The sequence below is a fragment of the Macrotis lagotis genome, chromosome 1 (assembly GCF_037893015.1).
Source record: "Macrotis lagotis isolate mMagLag1 chromosome 1, bilby.v1.9.chrom.fasta, whole genome shotgun sequence".
In the NCBI taxonomy this organism is placed as follows: Eukaryota; Metazoa; Chordata; class Mammalia; order Peramelemorphia; family Peramelidae; genus Macrotis; species Macrotis lagotis.
This window is the reverse complement of record NC_133658.1, coordinates 930,263,324-930,288,993: the sequence shown is the minus strand read 5'-3', so window position 1 is coordinate 930,288,993 and position 25,670 is coordinate 930,263,324. Positions and strand designations below refer to the sequence as shown.

General features: G+C 39.9%; 1 protein-coding gene across 3 annotated transcripts; it reads right to left on the bottom strand.

Annotated features, from left to right (window-relative positions):
* Positions 1-857: 857 nt before the first annotated feature.
* LOC141512323 (uncharacterized) lies at positions 858-25,452 on the bottom strand. 3 transcript variants are annotated; one of them, XM_074221170.1, is made up of 7 exons: positions 25,366-25,452; positions 24,457-24,627; positions 20,391-20,440; positions 14,615-14,766; positions 11,742-11,868; positions 10,349-10,417; positions 860-6,584 (listed from the first exon to the last, which is right to left on the bottom strand). In XM_074221170.1, exons 4-7 carry the CDS (start codon positions 14,645-14,647, stop codon positions 5,353-5,355), a joined length of 1,461 nt encoding a protein of 486 aa, XP_074077271.1. In that variant the 5' UTR covers positions 14,648-14,766; positions 20,391-20,440; positions 24,457-24,627; positions 25,366-25,452; the 3' UTR covers positions 860-5,352. The 3 variants fall into 3 exon arrangements, with proteins under 3 accessions (XP_074077288.1, XP_074077281.1, XP_074077271.1); XM_074221187.1 differs by lacking the exon at positions 14,615-14,766 and having other exon boundaries at positions 858-6,584; positions 10,349-10,674; XM_074221180.1 differs by lacking the exon at positions 14,615-14,766 and having other exon boundaries at positions 859-6,584.
* Positions 25,453-25,670: the final 218 nt, after the last annotated feature.

Here is a 25,670-nt window from a genome sequence, read left to right as displayed (position 1 = left end):
GCTCAGAATGCAGCTGAGAATCAACTACCCAGCAAAACTGAACATCCTCTTCCAGGGAAAAGATGGACTTTCAATGAACCAGGGGAATTTCAAATGTTCCTGTTGAAATGACCAGAGCTGAACAGGTTTGACCTTCAAGTACAGGACTCAGGTGGAGCATAGAGAGCAGAGAAGGGTAAATTATGAGGGACTTATGAGGATGAACTGCATGTATTACTGCACAGAAAACAATACTGATAATGCTCATATGAGCCTCCTTATTTGGTAGAGCAGGTACAAGGAGCTTTTATAGATGAAGTACAGGAGAGAGCTGAATTTGAAGATAATATATGGTAAAAATGGAGTCAATGGCTAAAAGGGAAATGTACTGGGAGTAAGAGGAAAGAAGAAGTGGAATAGGCTAAGATACTTCAATAAAAGACTTTTTTTTTTCAATGAGCTTTTGCAATGATAGGGAAAGTGGGGGGGAATGAGGGAACCTTCACTCTTATCAGCAATGGCTCAGAGTAAACAGCATACATACTCAATAGGGTATAGACATCTGGAGTAAGGAGAGAAGGGGGACAGGGGGAAGGGAGGAAATGTGGGTGATGGAGGAGAGGGTAGATCATGGGAGAGAATAGTCAGATATATTATCTTTTTTTACTTTATACAAGGCGTTGCAATTGGGTGGCCTGTCTAGGACCACCGGGCCAGGTGCTTGCTGGGTCTCTGGGGTGCTATGTGGGCTTGAGGACCTCTCGGCCCCAGGGCCAGTGCTTTGTCTACTGAGCCACTTGGCTTCCCTAGAGCACATGTTGGAAGAGGGAGGGGTGAAGGGAGAGAGAATATAGTATATAGTAGTGGGGAGGAATGGATGGATGGAGTGAAGTACAATCAGCAACAGCAGCTGTGGAAAATATGGAAGTAACTTCTGTGATGGACTTAGGATACAGAATGTGATCCGCCAGAGAGAGAGCTGATGGTATCAGAAGACTGAAACGCATTTTTTTTCATTTTACTTTATTTCTCATGAGGTTCTATAATTTTGTGGGGGAGGGGGTAATTATGTTTACTCTTAAACAAGGATATTTTAGCAATATATGAAGAATTGTGGAGTTTGAGCAGAGACCAAAGACTATTATTACCTTTAGGATATGATTTTTCTCTCCTCACATTCAATTTGGATCAGTGTATACCGTGGGAAACAATGTAAAGATGAGGACTGCCTCCTGTGGAGGGTGGGGGCGGGAAAGCAGGATTGGGGAAAAGGTTTGAAAATTCAAAATAAAGTAATAAAAAAAACAAAACACGTTTACAATTTATGAGTAAACAATCTTGGATTTTCCTGACAATAACTTCTGCTGTTCCCATAAAAGAGGCAGACACAGCTTATACTCATCATAAGATGATTTTGGGAATAACAGACTGCAACACCTAATCAAAAAGAAATCACAAACTTTTTCCATCAACACAAAAGAATGAAGCATATGCTATGTTAATGGCATTAAAGGAATAGCCCCATCTCCCTTAATATTGTTACAGATAGTAGGCATAGTTATCATGTGGTCAGACACACAGAAACAGCCTTTATTAAATGTAGTACTGATTGACAATTCTATCTAATATATTGAATCATATTAAACTTTAAAGCACATCAAATAATCACAAAAACTAGATACAACTCATTTTGTACTGTATAAATTCCCACCCTGGATTGCCAGGACTTATAAATGAAAGTAATCATAGGGCCAATCAATTAACCCTGCCACTCCTTATAAGCTTAGTAGAAGAGCAAGCTAGGCTGTCTCAGAAAAAATTATATCAGAATGCTTCTTTACTAAGGAAAGAATTTAAAATCACCAGAGAGCAAGCTAGGAATATAGTAAAATCCTGTCTACCATGCATTCCATATTTACCTCCCCCTCCCAATTATTCTAAGAATCCTAGAGGCCAGGCTCCCCATGAGCTGTGGACAGATGGGTGTGACCCATTATGCACCTTTTGGAAAAATGAAATTTATTCATGTTACTATGGATACATTTAGTTGATAATACTATGGCAACAGCACAAAGTTCAGAGGCTACTCAAGGCATGATTGATCATTTATTCCATTGTTTGGCTACTGCAGGGACATTAAAATGCATAAAACAGATAATGATCCTGGATATACTTCTATGAAATTTTAACAATTCTGCCTATATTGCAGTATAAAAACACATTAAAGGTACTCCCTATAAACCCACCAATCAAGCTTGAGTAAAAGGAAAACAAAGATCTTAAGAGATTTCTGGGAATATATAGGTAAAAAAAGAGGAATAAATCCTGCCTTACACACCATGCATTTTTAAACATCAAATGATAAACAATTAACACCTGCAGAAAGACTTTTTAATAAGAATATGCAACATGAAGAGAAGAGCATGGTCATATGGAAGGGACCCTAAGGATGGACAGTGGAAAGGACCTAATTAATTATTAACATGGGGATGAGTGTATGCTTCTGTTCTGTCCAAAGATGGAGATACCTGAAATGGACATGAGAAATCAAAAAAGTAAAGATAAAAGCAGAAGACCACAAAAAAGGAGTGCATGACATGGACTTAGAAGACAATTTGTGATCCTTACATTAAACATATACAATTTGGGGACTGGAAAAGGAACTGAATGTTAAACTTATATTCAAAACCCTCCATGGGTAACTACTATACAGTGGGGAGAAAGAATGGCTGAAGTTGCAATGATGGAGGAAGCTGCAAAATATCTGGGATTTAACAAATTTACTATAGAAAATATCAAAAAAGATGCTGAGAACTTAGGTATAATTTTTCTGGCTTAAATAGTATGACACCTATAGTTTTTTCTAAAAAGTATATGGTTGAACCATGCATTAAATTATTCATCTCATTCAAGTACATATAGCATGGGAGCATTTAGGAGCTTAGAAATATTAGGAGTTCCATTTGTAGACAGTACTGAAGGTAGAAAAAAATTTCCTATGGAACCACCTAGTTTAAATGAACATGGTTGGGATTTTAAACATGAATATCCACTGAGTTGGATGTCACACCTCAGAGGAATTCATGATCATTCTATTTTTGTTACAAGTGTGGAATTTTCCTGATTAAGTTATTCCATGCTATATTAAACCAACTATACACCCAGAAATAGGGTGAGCTAATTCAGAGATGGGGAACACTATGGTCGCAATAGGTGAGCTAAGATCTATGCAGCAGAATGAAGAAAAATTGTCAATGACTGTATGCACAGGACCAAATATTGCTTTCATGATAGGAGGGAAAAAAACTGTTAAAATTGCACTATTCAAGCATGTGTAGTTTATGATGACTTTCTAAGACAACAACTAAAATTTGCTATGATACCCAGTGAGGTAGAAGGCTGGTATATGTCTCCTGCTGATGAGTTTATAGAAAACGTATTAAAAAGAATTGGGCAATAGAGATGTGCAAGTTGTATTGTGTTTGGAATATTGTGATAGCAGCTACTGTAGCTGCTAGGTCCACAACTATGATGAAAAAGGAAAAGATAGAAGCAAAATATATCCAAGAATTGTCAGAAAAGAATACTAGAGAATTAAAGGTTCAGGAGAGAATTAATGAAAATCTTTATTATTTGATTAATGCATTACAAACCTCTGTAATCAACACAGGGGATCATGTGGATGCTATAGAGATGATTACATGATTATAGATTTTCTTTGTGTTACTCCTATAAAATATACTTCACTTATTCCATGAGATAAAAATTATTTGAATGGAACATGGTATGATACTGTAACTATGGTTATGAATCAATTGCATAAGTTAGTCATATTGCATCGGCACTTAGGAAATGGACTCAGATATTGATGATTTATTTAATTACATTTATAGGTTTGATCCTTTTCACTTTATGAACCTATTAGTGAGTCTACTACCTGGTATTTTTGCATTATTATTGGTAATGTGTTTTAATCCCATATATCTAAAACATTTTTTCCTCTGGGACAATGTTTGAGTACCCCATACACCTCTTAAAAGTTTCATCACAAGAAGGTGGAATTGTACAGGGCCAGTTTCTGTGGAGTTGGAACGCAGGTGTCCCTGAAACGAAGGTTATGGAACATATTCTTTTATGGGAAAAGATGAACATTCAAATAGAGAATTTTAAAATTTTTCTGACGAAAAGATAAGAACTGAAAAGCAAATTTGATTTTCAAATATAAGACTCAAGTGAAACATAGGAAAGGAAAATCATATGGAACTTAATGATCTTGAACTGCTTATATTCCTGCATGGGAAGATGACACTGATAACTCACATGAATATTCTCATTTATTAGGGCAGTTAGAAGTTGCATATATAATCAAGGCACTGGTGGAAGATAAATATGAAGGGGTCACATAGTAAAAAGATGGAATTAAGAAGTGGAGAGGAATGTACCGGAAGAAAGGGAAATGGGGGGGTAGAATGGGATAAGTTAATTCCCATAAAAGAGGCAAGAAGCTTTTACAGTGGAGTGGGGGGGTTGAATAAGGGGGTGTAAATGGGCCATGGTGTCATCAAAATTATCTTACAGAGGGCATATCAAACCACACATATATAGAAATGTATCTTATCACAGAAGAAACTAGTAAGGCAGGGAGATGGTAGAAAGGGTGAAGGAGGTGATAGAAGACAGGGAAGATTTCTTTCCAAGATGATTTTCTCATGTGAAACAAGTTTTATATTCCATTGGAATGACTGTGCACATTCATTACTGGGATATGATTTCTATTTCATTTGAATTCTCCAATGGAAAATAAGGGATGCTTTATGTCTGGATGAGTTTCCACATTGAGAATATTAAGGAGCTTTCCTCTACCATGGATTTTCTGATGTTTAGTAAGGGAAGAATGGACACTAAAAGTTTTGCCACAAAACGTTTTTGTCCAGTGTGGATATGCTGATGTCAAGTAAGATATGCTTTGTACCTGTAAGATTTTCCACATTCTGAGTCGTTTTTCACATTCACAAGTTTTCTTCCCACTGTGACTTCTCTGATGATTAATCAGAGATGAGTATGCACTAAAGCTCTATCACATTGATGACATTCATACAGTAAATCTCTACTGTGGCTTCTCTGATGTTTACCAAAACTGGAGCCCAATCTGCCCCATTAATCATATTCATAGGGTTTCTCTCCACTGTGAATTCTCTGATGGTGAACAAGCCTGGAGTTGAATGTAAATGGCTTTGGACACTGAATACATTCGTAAGGTTTTGCTCCAGAATGGATTCTTTGATGACCAGCTAGACTGTTTCTGCATGCAAGTCTTTCTACTTTGAATACATTTTTAATGTTTCTCCCGAGTGTGGATTCTCTGATCTCTAGCTAGACTTTCTCTGTGTGAACGTATTTTTCCCCTCTGTGGATTCTCTGATGTACAGCAAGATGGTTGCGCCTTGTGAAACTTTTCCCACATTGATTACATTCATAAGGCTTCTCTCCAGTGTGGATTCTCTGATGTACAGCACGACTGGAATGGTCTCTGAATCCCTTTCCACATCGATTACATTCATAAGGTTTCTCTCCAGTGTGGATTCTCTGATGACCCCTTAGACTGTCTTTGTGTGTGAAAGCCTTTCCACAGTGATTACATTCATAAGGTTTCTCTCCACTATGGATTCTCTGATGAATATTTAGACTTTCTCTGTGTGCAAAAGCCTTTCCACACTGATTACATTCATAAGGTTTCTCTCCAGTGTGGATTCTCAGATGTACTGTAAGATGGCTGCGACGTGTGAAACCCTTTCCACAATAATTACACTCATAAGGTTTTTCCCCTCTGTGGAATCTCTGATGTTCTACAAGATGGCTTCGCCATGTGAAACCCTTTCCACATTCATTACATTTATAAGGTTTCTCTCCAGTGTGAGTTCTCAGATGTCCAGCAAGATAGGAACTCCGACTGAAAGTCTTTTTACATTGATTACATTTATAAGGTTTCTCTCCAGTGTGAATTGTCTGATGTGAGTCAAGACTGGAGCTACAAAAAAAAGTCTTTCCACATTGCTTACATTCATAAAGTTTCTCTCCAGTGTGGATTTTCTGATGTCTAGCTAGACTTTCTCTGTATGTGAAAATCTTTCCACATTGATTACATTCATAAGGTTTCTCTCCAGTGTGGATTCTCAGATGTATGGTAAGATGGGAGTTATCTCTAAATGTCTTTCCACATTGATTACATTCATAGGGTTTCTCTTCAGTGTGGATTCTCAGATGTACAGTAAGACGGCTGTGCCGTGTGTAAGTCTTTCCACACTGATTACATTCATAACGTTTCTCTCCATTGTGGATTCTCTGATGCTGAGCATGACTAGAGTTGAACATGACTGCCTTTTCACACTCAGAAGATTTCTCCTCAGCATGGATTCTCTTAGGTCTGGTAATACTAGAACACATTATGAAAGTTTTTCCATGTTGTATGTATTTATATTCTTTCTCAATAATGTCAGTTTTCTGATGTTTACCCATATAAGCCCTCTCTTCACTGTAACAAGAAGAGTCATTCCAAGAGGTCATTTTCAGATTTGTACTCATCTCCTCATCAAACTTGGTTCCATCTGATAGAAAGAAATAGAAAAAAATACACAGATAAACATAAATACATCCTCTTATTTTTATTAGCAGAAAGTAAAGTAACTGAAACTCAATTTCCCCAGTCAAAAAAAGAGGTTTCAAACTTAAATGGGCAGAGTGAATCATTTAAAACTGGCTTAAATCTATAGGACAACTGAATGTACAAAGAATTCCAAATGCAATTATGTTAGATCTTCACTACAAACCTGAGCCTACTGCAGAGGAAGTCTTGTCATTATACTTTACAATGTAGGTCTTGAGGTCTGAATGGCCAAGTGAACTGACACCAATCCTAGCACCAAAGATAAGAACTCAAACCTGGTGACATCCACTGCACTAGAGATGTTCTCCATTGGAATTGCAATCCTTACTTGAAATGAATTTGTAGGATGCTAATTTTATTCTTTTCTAATCAGGTATTATTCAACTATTCAGTATAGACTAGTTTGGATGCCTTATTGTGTAGTCATTCAGTACAAATTTCAAGTCAACGTGAGACAAAGATTATTCTTCATTGTTTTCTAATAATTTTCAGTATTATTTTATAAAATCTAGTCAGATCTCCATAGTATTGTGTCAATTATTGCAGAAATACTCACAATTTGTCCCATTCCACTATCTATAATGTCTTTGTATCTATCATGTTTAAAAGAATAATGTAATTTCTCTACTGAGTCCATTCAACATTATATTTTTGTTTCTGAAGAGGAGAACCCATTACGCAAACCAATGCTAGATTTCAGTTTCTTAATCTGAGGTCAAGTTTGATTCTTTCCCAGCTCATCTCAAGCACAAAGTCTCAGACATACACAGAACCTTGATTCCTCTAATGCCACCAGAGCACTTCTTCTTTCACCAACAACACTGTAATCAAATCTCATCAGCAATATATATAATCATCAGATAAAAAATCACATAAATGGGATCACTAGTCAGTATCTCACAAAATCATGAACTATTTTATACGAACGTAGACAACAGAAATCATATTTTTATCATTTTTTATTCCCCTTTATTTATCTTCTACTTATATACATATACTGCCAGTAGGATGATTTTTGGAAGAACTGCTTGACTACTAAGTCAGTCCTTCAGTAGTTTCTGGGCGAAAGTAGCATAAGTTCCAGGGTGAAAGAAGTCTTAAAGAGCTTAGGGGAGTCAAGATGGGGGCATAAAGGAAGCATTTCCTGGGAACTCCTTCCCCGCAAAACTCCAAAAGCCATCAAATAATGACTCTAGCCAAAATTTGGAGGGGGGAGACCCAAAGAAAGACTGATTGATACATTTTCCCCAGTCAAAGATAAATTAGAAGCTTGGCAGGAAAGGTGTGTTTCATCAGGACTGGGAGTTGGAAAAAAGCCCCAGCCCCAGCGCAGCCCAGCCCAGGGATCAATGGGAACAGCTTGAAGGGGCGGTGAGAGAATTCTGCTACACCAGAATGAGTGTGGGGTGAGGAGCACTGGCCAGAAAACCTGCAGTGAGAATTGGGAAAAACCAGCCTGCACCTCCAGAGCACAGCCCACAGATGGTAAGGGGGGTCAGGGTACACTGCAAAAATCTCTCCTCTCCTGGGGCAATCCTCTGCTGTTTACCCACACTCAGATCAAGTTTGAAGTGTGGCCTTCCATACTAAGATAGCAGGGACCCTCCTCAGAGCTCCAGGGCAGAGGGGAGTGCCTTGGTCATCTATGTATCAAAGGACAGGAAAGAGGGCATAAGGGCATAAGAAGGCATAAAGGTCCCAGTGGGGTGCCCCCCCCAAAAAAACCCCAAAGCCTTAGAAGTGCTATTAATTAGTCTTGGGCTGAGGAAATGAGTAAACAATAGAAAAAGGAGAATCTGACCATAGAGAATTACTTTAATCCCATGGAAGATCAAAACACAAACTCAGAATGACAACAAAAATCAAAGCTTCCATATCCAAAACTTCCAAGAGAAACAGAAAATGGGCTCAGACTATGGATGAGAAGCAACTTCTCTGGTAAACTTATGGCAAAGAAGGGAACTCCCCCCAGAGAGAGAGCCATTGCAATCTGAACACCGACTGAAGTACATTATTTTTCTCTCTCTCATTATTCTTGAGGTTTCTCATCTTCTTGGGGGGGGGGGGGGGAAGTTATGTTTATTCTTCCAAGAAATTTATTGTAATAATATAAACCAAAATCATACTTGAAAAAAATTAAAGAGCTTAGCCTTCGAAAAAGTAACATTTTTATGAAAATAAAAAGAAACTCAAAGAAATATATGCAATTGACCCAAAAGTTCATTTATCAATTACTAAACAACTTAGGCAATTGAACTATAAATAAATCTCTAATTAGTCAATTCCAAAAATATATTAAGCTACTACAAATCTTTTATCATTCTACTAAGTGATTCTTGTTATGGACAGACAAGTGAACTATTAAGATGAAATGAATTTCCAACCTTCTTCTAAAGAACTTGTAAAATTCTCATTCCCTTTTTCCTTTGTACCTAGGTAAGGGACCAGGTCATTTTATTCCACTTGAAAGCACAATATAGCTAATGGTACAACAGATGGACTGCTCAGATTTACACAAGCCTGAAAATGGATGAATGTTATTTTCTCATTCAGCAGTGTGAGTCCCAGTACCCTTTTGGAGGTGGTTGAGTAAAGGGATTTTAAAAACAGAGATTTTGGAAGATCCTGCTCTACCCTGGGGTCATAGTTGTTCACTGAATTGATCAGCTTTGTTGAAATTGAGCCTTTCATCACATCAGTTCAGACAGTAATGTCCTACTGTCTTCTTGGGTCATCATTTCCTCGGTCATTTCTCAATATATGCGTATCACCTTGGTTTCCAGTTTCCTTTTTTATAAAAACAGTAAATAGCATTCATAACCATTTCTTGTCAGAATGACTTTTTCTCTTTTTTTGATCTCTTTAGTTTAGAGGTCTCCTTGTAGTTATCACTAAAGTAAAGGACAGAGTGGAATTACTTGGGGGCATAATTGAAACCTATATGAAAGAACAGGGCACATTCCTTCCATTTCAATAATACGTGAACCCTCATACCAAAGCAGTTTCTTACAGACAAGTAGTTGGGCTCTTCTTTCTAATGCTCTTTGTGTCTCATCTTACTTTCTATGGGGAAATTTGTCCCATTCCCCCTTGTTAATGAAAATTCATGCCTAGAATGCTCAATCTGGCTTCTCTGAGGTACAAGCTCAAACCCCACCTTCTTCCATAAGAGTCTTCCAGGCCCCTTCATCTTCCTTTTTTTACCTGGCTCTAGTTTATTCTGGATGAAGCAGGCTTTATAAACTTCTATCCCTGTTGTCTTTCCCATGAGCCTGTAAACTTCTGGAGAGCAGGGAATCTCCTTATGTCTCTGGTACTAAGCAAAGGGTCTGGCATATAGGAGTCACATAATAAAAGCTTGTCAATTTATGAAAGTTCCAAGAAAAACTTCCTATGAGACCTCAACCCTCTCTAGATAGTTGCACAAGTTTAATGCATGAAGATGGCCACCAAAGACATTTAATGAGATCACTGAAGTGTCACTAGAAAGGAATGGAGTATCCAGGACATCCAAGTCCCTCATTTAACAAATGATGAATCTAAGATTGAGAGGTTCAAAGACTTGCCCAGAATCTCACTGCTAAAAAGTATCTGAAAAGGAAGAACAAGTCAGGTCTTCCGATCCCCACGTCTAGAACTTCTTTCCTGTCACATCCTGAAGCCACCCGGGGTACAACCCACACCATCCAGTTGAGTCTCACTCACCTGAACAGGATATCCTCAGACCTTCGTGATCCAAGTGGATGAATAAATTTTCTCTGGGAATTGGAAGTCCTGGCCATGCAAAATAAATTGGGAATGAGGATGGAGAGAAACTTCTAATTTCTTCCTCATTAGGGAAGGTAGAATATAAGCAGGGATCACATAGTCTTAAAGAAGACCCAAAGATGGGGCGGCTAGGTGGCGTAGTGGATAAAGCACCGGCCCTGGAATCAGGAGTACCTGAGTTCAAATCCGGTCTCAGACACTTAATAGTTACCTAGCTGTGTGGCCTTGGGCAAGCCACTTAACCCCGTCTGCCTTGCAAAAACCTAAAAAAAAAAAAAAAAAAAAGGCCCAAAGAAAGTATCCAGGGAGGTTACTGATAGTAGCTTTGAGGTTTATGAGCAATGGGCTAAGGGGCAACAGAAAATATGGCATCAACCTAGAATTAGAAAATTCCAACTTTATCTACCCCTCCATAGAGGGACAGTCACATTCCATTGTTTTCATTTGCTAGGAATTAAGAGGCATCTGATAGTGGAGAGGAGGTAGCACTGGAACTGGAGCCAAGAAAACCTGAGTTCAAATCTGGTCTCAGAAATTTGCCAGTTTTGAGGCCATGGACAAATCACTTCATCTCTGTTTCCTTCCAAGTTCTAAACTATCCAATGGAAGTAATAGTAGCAACAAAAACAAAACGTTGTGAGGATCATGTCAGATGACCTCCTAAGAAAATCATTAGCCACTGGGCCAGGCAAATAGTAGATGTGTAGAACTACTTAAGCTCTTACCTTTCTGTCTCTGCATCTCTATCTGGATTTAGAAGATGTTTGAAGGAAGAACAAGGACACACTTGGTATCTGTTTTTACTTGTTTTGTTGTGGATTACTATCTAAAGACATCCCTAGATCCCTAGATTTTGTCTAAGACTAATCGTAGCAGCAGTGAACTACCAATTTAAACTCATTAACAAAAAGAATGTGGTACTGCCAAAAAACGTCCCAAAGAATAAGAAGGGTGCCTTCACTGCCAGTCTTTAAGGAGAAGCTTACAGGATCTATACTGAGAGACTTTGTAGACAAAATTCATGTCCAGGTAGAGGATAAACTTGCACTGCCTGAGAACAACCCAAGTCTGAGATGCAGGATCATTGCTTTGGTCCTTCACTTGAAGTTACTTAGGTGCAAAACGAGAAAGATTCAGGAGCCACAAAGTAAACTCCTAGATCCCTCCCCCATAACAAAAACACCTTTCCTAGGATAACTTGGAAGCAGGAGATTCTTGTCTTTTTAAAAAGGAGGTTGGCACTTTGACCTTTTAAGAAGGATAGATGCCACCAACCCTATACACTCATACAGATGGAAGATTTAGAACTCCCAGGGGAAGTGGTCTTTACCCAGGAAGAGCAAATTCTGAGCATTCTCCAGCATGACTTCCTTGTGCAGCTGTTTCTGAGCATCATCCAACAGGCTCCACTCCTCTGGGGTGAAATCCACAGCGACATCCTTAAATGTCACCTCCACCTAAAACATCAAAAGTCAGAAAACTTACAAGATGAAACACACTTCAGAATTGATCCAGGCCAATGCTCATCAATTTAAAGGAGAAAACTGAAAGAAAAGGGCTTTACCCAAATCTACAACCCTTTCATAGAATCAGAACCAACATTTGGAGTCCTGAAAAGTACAATGGAATCCTAAAAAATAGGTTTGATATTTTCCAGTGGAATAAAGTTCAGCAGCATCTTAATGTGAATTTTGACTGACTATTGAATCAGACAGATATAAGGATGTGGATGAGAAAGAGAGAAGAACTGCTACTTCATCAGAACTGGCATAAATGATATGGTAAGAAAACTGATAAATTTATGAAAAGCAACCAAGAATGTGTACTCTGGGGAGCAAATGTATCCTATATTGACTGAATAGAGGATGTAGAAAACACAGTTCGTCTTCTAAATCCCTGAAATTAATTTTTATAGTCAGAGAAATATGGAATATTAATGCCATTAAAATGACATTAAATTAAAGACCTAAAATCAAATGGAACAATTAGTACAAAAAGCCAATAGAGAGAAGAAAGCTTTAAAAAACAAATTTGGCCAAATGGAACAGGAGATACAAAAGCTCAGTGAAGAAAACCATTCCTTAAACTACAAAATTAAGCAAAGGGAAGTTGATGACTTAGTGAGCAATGAAGAAATAATAAAACAAAATGAAATAATAGAAGAAAATGTGCAATTTCTCATTCAATAAACAACTAATCCAGTAAATAGATGCAGGAGATATTATTGGACAATCTGAAAGCCATGATAAAAAAAAAAAAGAGCCTAAAATCATTTCTGATGAAATAATGAAAACTGCCCTGATATTCCTGAAGTAGAGAGGTAAATATGTTGGGAACCATTGTGTATGGAGTATTGTGAATTATCTTCACCTCCTGTCCTTAAACAGCAGAATCTTATTTTACTAAGTGCCAGGGGAGTGGGAGTGGATTAGAGACTGGAAAGGTATTTAGTCAAGGGTGTTTTAGTGAATAAAGGGAGCACTTGGAGATCTTGATGGACTACTTGTCTCCTTAGTCATCCTTATCTCCCACCCCTCCCATGTTCCCCTAGGGAAGAAAGGGAGTCCAGAACTGGGACTCAGCATAAATAGAAACTGAAAAAATCCATATATGACCTCCTGAAAGAGATTCCAAAATGAAAACTCTCAGAAATATTATAGCAAGGAGCTAGAAAGAAACAATTCAATTCTCGTGGAAATACCATCAGAATTATAGATTTAGCAGCTTCTAAAATAAGGAATTGTAGGGCTTGGAAAATGATGTTCTAGAAGGCAATAGAGCTTGATATACAACTACCCAGCAAAAATGAACCTATATTTTTAGGGGAAAAGATGAACACTCAAATAAATAGGGGACTTTCAGACTTTCCTAATGAAAAAGTCCAGAGCTGAATAGAAAATTTGATTTTTAAATATAAGACTAAAGTGAAACATAGCAAACAAAAATCAAAAGGGACTTAATGATGCTGAACTGCTTATAGTCCTGCATAGGAAGATGTTACTAACTCATATGAACTTTCTCATTTATTAGGGCAGTTAGAAGAAGCATATACAATCAAGGCACAGGTGGAAGATAAATATGAAGAGGTAATATATTAAAGAGAGGGAGTTAATAAGTGGAGAAGAGTGTACTGGGAGAAAGGGAAATAGAGGATAGAAGGGGGTAAGTTATATCTCATAACAGAGACAAGAAGTTTGGTAGTGGAGTAGGGGGAGTTAAGGGATTGTGAGTGAGCCTTACTCTCACTAAATTAGCTCAGAGAGGGAATAATATACCCACACATTTATACACAACTGAATATAGAAATCTATCTTATCCTAGAAGAAACTATGAGGGTAAGGAGATGGGAGAAAGGGTGGAGGAGGTGATAGAAGAGAGGGAAGATTGTAGGGGGTAGCAGTTAGATGCAAAACCTTTCAAGGAGGGACAGGATGAAAGGAAAGAGAGAATAATAGAATAGGGGTTGGAGATCAAGACGAAGGGAAATACAAGATATTGAACCAAGTTTGTGAGATAGACTTCATTTTCAAACAAAGAGAACCGAGTCAAAAATGATAAAAATCAAGAGTCATTCCCCCAATGTTTTCAAGTGAGATTATCAAAGTTTTCCATGATCATTAAAAAAGAAGTCCTAATTCTTTATCGATTGTAGAAATGAACATTAGAACAATTCATTAGATTTGTTAATGAAACAGAAAAAGAAAATGAAAAATGTTGGAGGAAATGTTCATAATATTAGATAATGACTGATCCTTCATGAAGTCCTGCCAGACTCAGTGACTTTCCGGTGGCTGTTTCTCCAGGTGGAAATCTTCTTCTGTCTAGGCCTCCTGGCTTCCTTCAAAGAATCAGCAAAAAACTTTCTTTCTAAGCAAAGGATTTCTCAGGTCCCTCAAACTATAACAGCCTTCCCTCTGAGAGTTTCTTCCCTCCATATAGAATAGTGTTCATCTTTAATAACTTATCCCATTACCTCAAAGGTCACTGGGTGTGCCAATATCCTAAAGGGGAGCTTCACATTTCTGGACATCCCGGCACAGCTGACAGGGACCTTCTTTTTGCTCTTGGCAGTATCCTGAAGTGGGGGCCTCTCCCTTCTCTTTTTGGACTAGCCAGAAGTGGTTTCTTAGAACTTATCTTCTAATAGTCATTAGGTATAAAAATCCCAATTGAAGACTCCATCTGTGGACATACTGCACTTACCTGGGGTGGAGGGCTATGTCTCCCAGAGATCATTCCCTCTGGCTCTAGTCTCCCTGCTTGGGTCAGGTCTGGGTCCTTGCAGACTGAACTGAGCAGGGAGAAGGATTCCAGAAGGGATGAGGTCTCTTTTTCTTCCTGGGCAAGAGGCTGACCTATAGGGATATACAGAGATTAGGGCTCACAGACCCTGGCTCTCTCCTCACGGGAGAGACTCCAAGGGAAAGAGGAAGACTAAAAGTAAGGTGAGGTTTGGAAAGCAGTTGGTCCCACCCTCTTATTCCTTCACCTCCATCCCTCTTCCCTTCATCAAGACCCTAGGGAGACCCAGTGGCCTTCCAGATAGGATCAGATCAGCACCTCGGTGGCTCCTGATGAGAGCTCTCCTTTCCACTGGTCCTCTGTCCTCTTTGCATTCTATATCCCTAACCAACTGCTAAAATGCCATTTCTAAAATTTTATATTCTCATCAAAACTTGGTTTCTCGGCCAGATAAAAATCTGAAAACTGACTTGGCCTCTTTGATTTAGCCTGAAGCCCTCTAGTTGCATCTGCAAGTCTGAGTTTCCCAGCTGAATCAACAATGAGAGAAAGACCATCCTGAGAAGGCAGGTGAACGGGCTGGTTATCTCTGTAAGAGACCTAAATAATTTTCTCTAATCATAACCTTTTGGAAAAGGAGAAATCCCAAAATTTTATATGTGTTTAACTATCTTGGCAGAAGAGGAGATCCAAGTCCTATTGATGATTGGAACATTATCAGTTCTGAGGCAAGATAGGGTAGGGGCTCAGGGATGGGGAAGAGGAACAGTTGGTCACCGACGGCACCTTATTTACACTAATGTGGAACTTGACTGGTTGACCACCAAAAGTTGATAACTCTTTGCATGTTTTCTATACTTTTGCTAATTAAGCTCTTGGCAGATATCTTTAAGGATGTACTCTGCTCTCCTCCAACTCTAACATCTGTCAAAATTTTATATTTCTGATCAACATTAGCTTCACAGCCTCTAATTGGGGCTTGTGAGTGTGCAAGTGAACCTCTGCCCCACTCCAGCTCTGAGCATCTGAAGGGATAAAACGAAGGTAGGGTCAGCCTCTTCTAAGCAGCCTGCTCCCCCTGATTACATCTGTAAGTTTACTTTTCACAGTTCAGTAAGAATCAGAGAGAAAGACCATCCTGAGAAGGGAGGAACCTGGCCCCTTTATCTTAGACAAGAAAACTTCCTGTAGAACTTTCATGTCCTTTTGCTTTATTTTTTATTCTAAGAATGAAGGTTCACAAGGTTCTCTCCACTAGAGAGAAGACAGGCTTCTGGCCACTACCTGGATCCTTGTTGGTTTTGACAGAGAACACACCTTATGGATGGGTTAGGGAATCATAAATCAAATCAAGGACACTTTTATATACCAATGTAGGACCTGATTGATTTATTTGACAAGAAAATTTCATTCTACCATTTTCTTTTTCTTTTGTTTTCTTTTGGGAGGGGGTTGAAAGCAATCAGGGTTAAGTGACTTGCCCAAGGTCACACAGCTAGGTAATTATTATATGTCTGAGATGAGATTTTTTTTTTTTGCAAAGCAAATGGGGTTAAGTGGCTTGCCCAAGGCCACACAGCTAGGTAATTATTAAGTGTCTGAGACCAGATTTGAACCCAAGTACTCCTGACTCCAAGGCCAGTGCTCTGTGGCCAGTGCCACTGTCCCACTTAACTGCCCTAATTTCCTTTTGATTTATGTTTAATCTAAGAATTAAGGTTCACCACCCAATAGGAAGAAAGGGAAGGGGAACAGAATAAGTAAGCAGAGTAGACAAAACCTTAAATTCCCTGGAGACCATTCAATTGTTTACTAGAAGAGAAGGATCCTCTAAGATGCTATTTTCCAGGAGGGAAGTAACAATTTTTTAAAGTTTAAGTACCTGGGGCAGGGTGAGTAATTGCTTCCCAAGTCTAAAGGAGGACCAGATCTTCCTTTCAAAGTCTAAGGAGCATGCCTTCCATTCCTCCCAACAGCTAAGAAACGTGAATTTTGGAATGGTTGTAAAATCTTAAGACTCAATTATAATTTGACAAGGAACTTAGTAAGAATGACTCATCAAAGTAAAATAAAATTCTCAAAATTTTACTCCTGGTAAAAGATTGAATTCATTAGAGAGTAGTGAGTTTTCACATAATCGATAAGAAATTAAGACTCCTAGACATCTCCCCCTGTGGCAATTACAAACTCAGGAGGATAATCCAGATACTGGGAGATGAGTCCTGATAGCGAGTTGTGTACAAGGATGAGAGTCTCTGAGGAGCATTTGGGCTATTTAATATTGGGCAACCTTGATGGTCAGGAAAAAGGGAAGGTAAAGAATTTCCCCCATTCTCTGTTTATGTATAAAAGTTTAACTCTTTGCTAGTTTAGGGATGGTCATAAGCTTCACCTATAGCTTAGAGGTAAGATCTAAAAGAATAAAATACAAAATGCCTGATATTTTCTGTCACTGTATTTTAACCCTTTATTTTTACAAATCTTTTTGTTTGTTTTTTTGTTTTTAGTTTTTTGCAAGGCAATGGGGTTAAAGTGGCTTGCCCAAGGCCACACAGCTAGGTCATTATTAACTGTCTGAGACCGGATTTGAACTCAGGTATTCCTGACTCCAGTGCTCTATCCACTACACCACCTAGCTGCCCCGTAAGCCTTTATTTTTAAAAGGTTTATTTTTAAAGGATTTTACAGTGTTAGGGTTCACAACCCCTACTACTGTCTGATGTGATCAGTTTCAGAGAGTCCAATGGACAGAATGAGAACATGTTTTTTTATGGAAGATAATTCAGAGTTACATTCAACTGACTCCAGGGACAGTGCTCTATCCACTGGGCCATCTAGCTGCCCTAGAGTTGTTTTAATTTACATTTCTCTAATCAATAATGATTTAGAGCATTTCATCATGACTATGGATAGCTTTAATTTGTTTACCTAAAACCTACCTATTCATATCTGACCATTTATCAATTGGGGAAAGGAGGTGTAATCTTACAAATTTGACTCAGTTCTCTCAATATTTTAGAAATGTTTCTTTTATGTCAAACACTAAGTGTAAAAATGGATTTATAGCTTTTTATATTCCATCTATTTTTGAATAACACTGTTCTTACTCGTGCAAAAAGCTTTTAAATTTAATGTAAACAAAATGATCTCTTTTGCATTTTATAATGTTCTCTGTCTCTTGTTTGGTCATAAACTCCTTTCTTCTCTGTAGAACAGACAGATAAGTTATTCCATGTTCTCCTAAAATGCGTTGTGGTATCACCTTTCCTTTGCAAGTCATTTTGACCAGATTTTGTTAGAGGGTGTGAGAGATGTTGGGTCTATGCCTACTTCTGCCATATTATTTTCCACCATTCCCAGGAGTTCTTGTCAAATAGTGAGTTCCTACCCAGAACCTGGTATCTTTGTCATTTACAACAGCTTCTTTTCTACCTAATCTGATCTACCACTGTATTTCTAAGGTCATATCAAACAGTTTTTATTTTTTTGGATTGTTCAAGGCAATCGGGTTAAGTGGCTTGCCCAAGGCCATACGGCTAAGTAATTATTCCGTGTCTGAGGTCAGATTTGAACCCAGGTACTCCTGACTCCAAGGCTGGTGCTCTATCCACGGCACCACCTAGCCGCCCCCTATATCAAACAGTTTTGATCATGACCACTCTAAATATAAAGGTTTATATCTGGTACAACTAGACCTCCTTGAATTGCATTTTTAAAAAATTATTTCCCTGAGCAGCTAGATGGCCCAGTGAATAGAGCACCAACCCTCGAGTCAGGATCTGAGTTGAAATGTGGCTCAGACACGTAATACTTATCTAGCTGTGTGACCTTGGGCAAGTCACTTAACTCCATTGCCTTGTTAAAAAAAAACCCTAAAAATTAATTCCCTTGAGATTCTTGACTCTGTTGATCCAAATGAATTGTTTTACCATTTTTATCTAGCTCTATAAAATAATCTTTGCTAATTTGATTGTTATGGTACTGAAGAAGTAGATAAATTTGGATATCATTGTTACTATTGTATTAACTTGCCCTATCCATGAACAACTGACATTTTATCAATGGTTTATATCTGGCTTTAGGTGTGTGAAAAAAGTTTTGTAATTATATTCATATGTTTTTGGGTCTGGAAGGTAAATTTCCAAGTATTCTATGTTATCTACAGTTATGTTAAATATATAAAAACAATACTCTCAAACTGCATATTTTAAAAAATCAATTATCTCTATTAATAGGCTCACTTATCCATTTTTCAAAGAAACACAAGCAATAAACCATTGCTCACAGAATTCATTTTAAAACAAGAGCTTTAACCGATTCTTAATCAAGCTGCATATATTTCTATAGATGTTCTGAATTTCAGACGTAACAAACAACCTACTCAATGGTACTATTTAGATACTGTTGCAGAAATGGAGAAAGAATATACATAAATTTCTTAAGTATTTTCAAGTATATTAAAAATACAAAACTGTTACAAAAATCATTTCAGAAATCATAGAAAAGTACTATCAAACCACAAATAAGCATCAGTCAGTGTGGCCATTTTCCATAGACATGGAAGGTGGTCTATGAAGCTGGCAGCATGTCTTACCTGTGGACCATTTCTTTATGAATATAGGCCTGATATGGAATACAGTAATAACAAGTGTCCTGCTCTCTTCTACTGTCTTTTGGACTGACTGGCACATGGGCACCTCCAGCTTAACTCTTCATACACATCCGAATTGATGCCCTCCCATACAGGACTAAATGAAAATGCCATTTCACTTTTTTTTTTCCTGTTCTGTACATATGACGTCACTGCACTCTTTGAACCTGCCTAACCACCCCCAACACATACAAACATATATACACAACTTCTGTGCCTTCTACTTGGGTTTCTCGTGCCCAAGCTCTGCCTTGTAGCATCTGAAAGTCAAGGAAAACCCTTCACCCTGAGTCTTTACTAGACTGGTCTGGAGCAGAGCCCTGAAGGACATATTTGAGGTCATTAAGAATTAACCCTAAAGTGAGTAAATATCTAGGCTCAGCTGTTCTGGGAAGTCTCATGGTCAGCACTTTCTAAGAAAGAAGAGGGACTTTATGGTCCCTTGGATCCCGTTTATGGGGCTAGGGTATTGATTCCGGATTGAATAGGAATTTGTGGAAGGAAATTAGCCAGGAAAGAATTTTTAAAAAATAAATTGTTTAAACTATTTTAAAAAAATGGGAATGAGTTCTTCCAAATTTCTTTTTGGACACCAATATGATGCTGCTGCCTAAACAAGAAAGAGCCAAAAGAGATGAAGAAATTAAGGACCAATTATCCTAATGAATATCAATGCAACATACTGAACCAAAATTTAGCTAAGACATTGCAACTAGCTATTGATACCATAATACATCAGGAACAGGTAGGATTTATACCAGTAGGCAGGGATTACATATGAGGAAAATAAAAATTGACAGAAATTATATGATTATCTCATTAAGTACTGAAAAAGCCTTTGACAACCATTCCTATGAGAATTACTAGAGATCAGAGGAATAAATACAGTTTTCCTTCAAATGATAAACGTTATCTCACTGACATCAGGAAGTTATCTGTCATGGGAATTCCCAATAAGACCACTAGCATTCAATATTGTATTGGAATGTTAGCTTTAGGGGTTGCTAGTGCTGCAATGGATAGAGTACAGCCCCTGCAGTCAGGAGAACTTGAGTTCCAATCCCATCTCAGACACTTGATACTTACCAGCTGTGTGATCTTGGGCAAGTCACTTAACTCTATTACCTTGCAAAAACCTAAAATAGAAAAAGAATCATTAGCTTTAGCAATAAGAGAAGGAAAAGAAATTGAAGGAATTAGAATAGACAATAAGGAAACACAACTTTCACTCTTTGTAGACAATCTGTTGGTATACTTAGAGAAGCCTATAAAAATCAACTAAAAAATTTCTTGAAGCAATTAATTTTAGCAAACTTTTAGGATATAAAATCATCAACCTCTTTATATATAATCAACAAACTCCAACATCTAGAAAGAGAAATTCTATTTAACATAAATGTAGACAACATGAAATGCTTGGGAATCTACCTTTCAAGACAAACACAGAAACTATATGAACATAATTACAAAATTCTTTTCATGAAAATAAAGTCAGAAATAAACAATTTGAAAAACTGTTTGTGATTAGGCCACGCTCATATAATAAAACCGACAACCCCCCCCCCCAAATTAAATTACTTATTCAGTGCCATACCAATTAAATTATCAAAATGTTATTTTACAGAGCAAAAAAAAAACAAAAAAAAACAACCTAGCAAAATTCATGAAGAGCACTGAGAGGTCAAGAATCACAAAGGAATTACTGGAAAAAAAATGCAAAGGAAGAAGGCCAAGTTGTACCAGATCTAAAAGTCTTATTGTTAGGCAGTTGTCATCAAGACTGGTTAAGAAACAGAATGGTAGATCAATGGAAAAGATTAGGTACAAAAGAAATAAAAGTAGATGACCGTACTAATCAATTGTTTGATAAACCCAAAGACTCGAACATTCTGGAATAAAAACTCACTCTTAATTAAAAACTGCAGGGAAAAGTGGAAACTAGTATGGCAGACACTTTGCATAGGCAACCATCTCACACAGAGAAAACAGGAATAGAGTTTTCCTTAAATTGAAAAGAAGGATCTCACTAAAACCCTCAGGAAGTGCTATAGGGAATGGTGATAAACTAACAGTATTCCCAATAAGATCAAAGGTGAAACAACAATGCCTATTATCCAATTATAACCAAAATAAGGTAGAAATGAGTACAGGATTTAGAAATAATGGATTTAGACGAGCCAAGTAGAAGAAGAAAAATTACTCTACATATCAGAACTATGGAGGGAACAGGGCATAGATATTTATGATGAAACAATAGAAAACATTACAAATTGCAAAATAGAAGATTTTAAGGATATGAAATTAAAAAGATTTTGCACAAATAAAACTAATGCAGCCCTAATTAGAAGGAAGGCAGAAAGCTGGGAAACAATTTACAGAACTAGAGTTTCTGACAAAGACCTCATTTCTAAATCAAATTTATAAGACTAAAAGTCATTTTCTAACTGATAAATGGTGAAAAGATAGGAACAGGTGGTTTTCAGATGAAGGAATTAAAGCTATATAAAGTCATATTTTTGCCAATTTTCAATTTTCTGCCTGTGAAGAATTACTCTTTTGGCTCAGGAATGCAGGTGTAAAAGAAAATAGAGATTTACTAAAAGAAGTAACAACACAAAAGAAAGTGATCAGAAAGTGAAGAAGAGATTAAGGGAAAGCCTCCTGGATTGTGAATTCTCAGGGTGGTGCTTGGGACTGCTCCTCCACCTTGGAGTCAGGTCACCCCCAATGGCAAACCTTGTACTGGTCCTTCCTGTCCTTTCCACAGGTCACTTCCTGCCCCCCAGCATCCAGGACAAAGTCAAGTGAATGGCAAAATAGGGACAAGATACAAGTGACAATGTAGCAAATTACCTTTTGGACACATGCAGTTTTAAAATGCTTATTCAGTCCATTTCTTTATCCTGTTGTTAAGCTTTTGTTTACATCCTTTTTTTTTAAGGTTTTTGCTAGGCAAATGGGGTTAAGTGGCTTGCCCAAGGCCACACAGTAAGTAATTATTAAGGGTCTGAAGAGCTGATTTGAACCCAGGTCCTCCTGACTCCTCGGCCGGTGCTCTATCCACTGCACCACCTAGGCGCCCCTTGGTTACATATTAACGTGGCATCCATTAATGAATCTGTGTTCTTGTGAAAGGTAGTTTTGATACTGGCTTCGGATCACAAAGTAGAATTCTTGCTCTTTATAATAGACCTTCTAGTTTTTTCCCCTAATTATTTGCCCTCCATTAAATAGCTTTCTCTGAAAAAATCTCTGGCTTTGCTTACTCAGTCTTTTTTTCACTTGAGTTTCGTTTCTCTAGCTTTGTCTCCCACACCAACCTCTGCAGGATGCCAGCCGACTGTACCAGCCCTGGACGCTGCCTCAATGAAGTTCTCGCTGCAATGTATACATCTCCAAGTGGACTCTGAAAGGCCCCGAAGAATCTGTGTCCCCAATCATTTGGAGGGGACAGATGAAGTAGAGAATTTTGTATGCGTCAGAAACAAACCCTATTAAATGGGTGGAAGTTCCTGCTCTTGAGATTCTGCCACAATTTTTCTCTCTCCCTCTCCCTTTCCGGACTTCTGCTCAGAAAGTGAAGAGAGAGAGACACACGGACAGACAAGAGACAAGAGAGTCCTCCAGGATTAAGGAAGAGCCAGAGGAAGCCCTGATCTTTCAGTTGAAAGGCTGGAAGAAGCAAGAGCTGGAAGCAGGAGTGCTTCCTGTCTTATCTCCTTATATGGTAGGCTGGACAGAGGGTGGTGCTTGGGGGGCTCCTCCACCTTGGAGTCAGGTCACCCCCAATGGCAAAAGTTGTACTAGTCCTTCCTGTCCTTTCCACAGGTCACTTCCTGCCCCACCCCCCAGCATCCAGGGCAAAGTCAAGTGAATGGGAAAATAGGGACAAGATACAAGTGACAATGTCCAAGGGAGGCAGAATCTCAAGAGCAGGAACCGCCACCCATGGAACAGATTTTGTTTCTGCCACGTACACAATTGTCGACATCATTTCTCCCCTCAAAATGATTGGGGACCCAGATTCTTTGGGGCCTTTCAGAGTCTACTTGGAGATGAATGCATTGCAACAAGAACTTCACTGAGGCAGGGTCTAAGGAATGGTTGGCTGGCACAGCCGGCTGGCATCCTGCAGAGGCTGGTGTTGGAGAAATTGAGCTAGAGAAACAAAACTCAAGGGCAAAAAGACTGAGCAAGCAAAGCCAGAGAGAGATTTTATCAGAGAAAGCTTTTTAGCGGAGGGCCAATAATTAGGGAAAAAAAGTAGAAGGTCTATAAAGAGCAAGAATTCTACTTTGTGATCTGAAGCCAGTATCAAACTACCTTTTACAAGAACACAGATTTGTTAATGGATGCTGCATTAAGCTGGAACCAAAAGCTTAATAACAGGATAAAGAAATGGACTGAATAAGCATTTTAAAACTGCACATGTCCAAAAGGTAATTTGCTACAAAATTTTCTATTCTAACTTTGGCCATGTTTAGAATGACTAAAAATTCTAGTTGAAGAATGGATCTCTCCTTTAAAGCAGGTAAAAACAACAGACCAGTAGCCATTCTCCTGATATAAGCAGCCATCCTGATATTTCTCTTCCTTCAGGGAACTGGTTGTGGTAAAAAGTCACATCCTGTTACAATGCCAAGACAATACAACTGCCAACTATTTAAGATTCAGATGATCCAGTTCCAATGGCTCCCATCTCATCTTTAATTATGAGGCACCTGGAATGATTTTAGCCATGTGCTCTGACAGAGCAGAGAGAGACATGAGGACACATCCCCTTATGAATTAGGTTCCAAAGAGTCCTTTCCCAATGAGCCAGGTTCCAGGTCTGCCAGTTTAGTGGTTTCTGTTAGAAAATCTTACTTCATAAGAGGGTGGAGTCTTTTTCCTCATAGGACTTTCACTCCACGTGCAGTATTGAACATCTAATACCATAGGGCTAATGGGTTACTGGTATACTGTTATCTTTCTGGGTTCTTTTTTTAGGTTTTTGCAAGGCAAATGGGGTTCAGCGGCTTGCCCAAGGCCACACGGCTAGGTCACCATGAAGTGTCTGAGCCCGGATTTGAACCCAGGGACTCCTGCCTCCAGGGCCGGGGCTCTATCCACTGCGCCACCTAGCGGCCCCTATCTTTCTATTTTAACATACCTGATTCTACGGATCAATCATCAGTACATCGTAACAAAGCAACGACCTGTACCCAGAGCTGCAGGGGACTTGGGCACTAAGGAGAATCACGAGTGTGCCACGCTGAAATTTGTCATAAGAGATCCGGAGAAAAGTAGAATTCGATTGGTGCTCATGTACTTGCGGATGGCGCTGAGAACGAAAGGAAGTAAACAGAATTCGAGATTACGACTACGTTTAAAAGAAGCAAACACCTCCTTTTGGCAAGGAGTCTGCCCAGCACCCACAGGCTTCTCCTGTAGCAGCCCCAGGGCAGGCGCAAAGGGTCCCCGCGTTCCCCTCGGGCTGCCCGGGGGCTTTGCCCGCAGACACACTCGGGTGCCAGGCGTCGGGGCGGCCCCGGGGGCCCCCGATGTCTCCAGCTCCGGCCTCGGCGCGGACGTTCCAGGGGCTCTGGAGGGGTTTCCCACTCCCGGCCCCCCGAGTCTCCCGCAGCCGGGAGGCGGGACCGGGGCTCCGGCTCGGGGCCCCAGACTGGGGGGGCAGGTCACCGGGGTCACGGGCCCGCACACGCGCACTGTGAGACGCGAAGCCGCCCCGGGCTCCCATGGGGGCGGGGACTGGAGAAGCGGGGGGTCCCGGGGCGGCCCCCCAGCAGCGGGAGGCCCCGCCCCCGGGGCGCGCCGGCACATCCGGGACCCCGAGGCCGCCCGGCCCCGCCTCCCCGTGACGCGGACACTCCGGGCCGGATTCTCCCGGCGCGTGGGCACCGGCGCCCCGGGCCTCCCCCACGCATAAGCCGGACACGCGCAGCAGACCGGCGCCGGAGGGCCACGGAGGCTTCCCGCCTTTTCCCTGTTTGCTCCGAAGGAAGGGGCGCTGCCCCCCGGGGCTCCCTCCCGCCCCGGGGCCCGGCCCGGGGGCCCCTACCTGGCTCCGACCGGAGGCCCCGGGGCCGCGAGCTGAGGAAGGCACCGTCCGAGGAAGCCCCGCGCTTCCGCGTGGGGAGCCGCACACAGCTCCAGGCGGAAGGGGCGGGGCTTGTCCTCGCTCTCGCTCACTGGTTGGTGACGCCGAGGGCGGGCCTCCGCCGGGAGCCAGAGACCCACCAATAGCGGGCCTCGGCCGGCTCCTTCCGGTCTTTCCCTGCTTCCTCGTTCCGCGTGACCACCCCTCCCCCCGCCCCCCCCCCCCCCCGGGGAAGCCCGCAGCCGGGTCGGGGGGCGCTGGGGCGC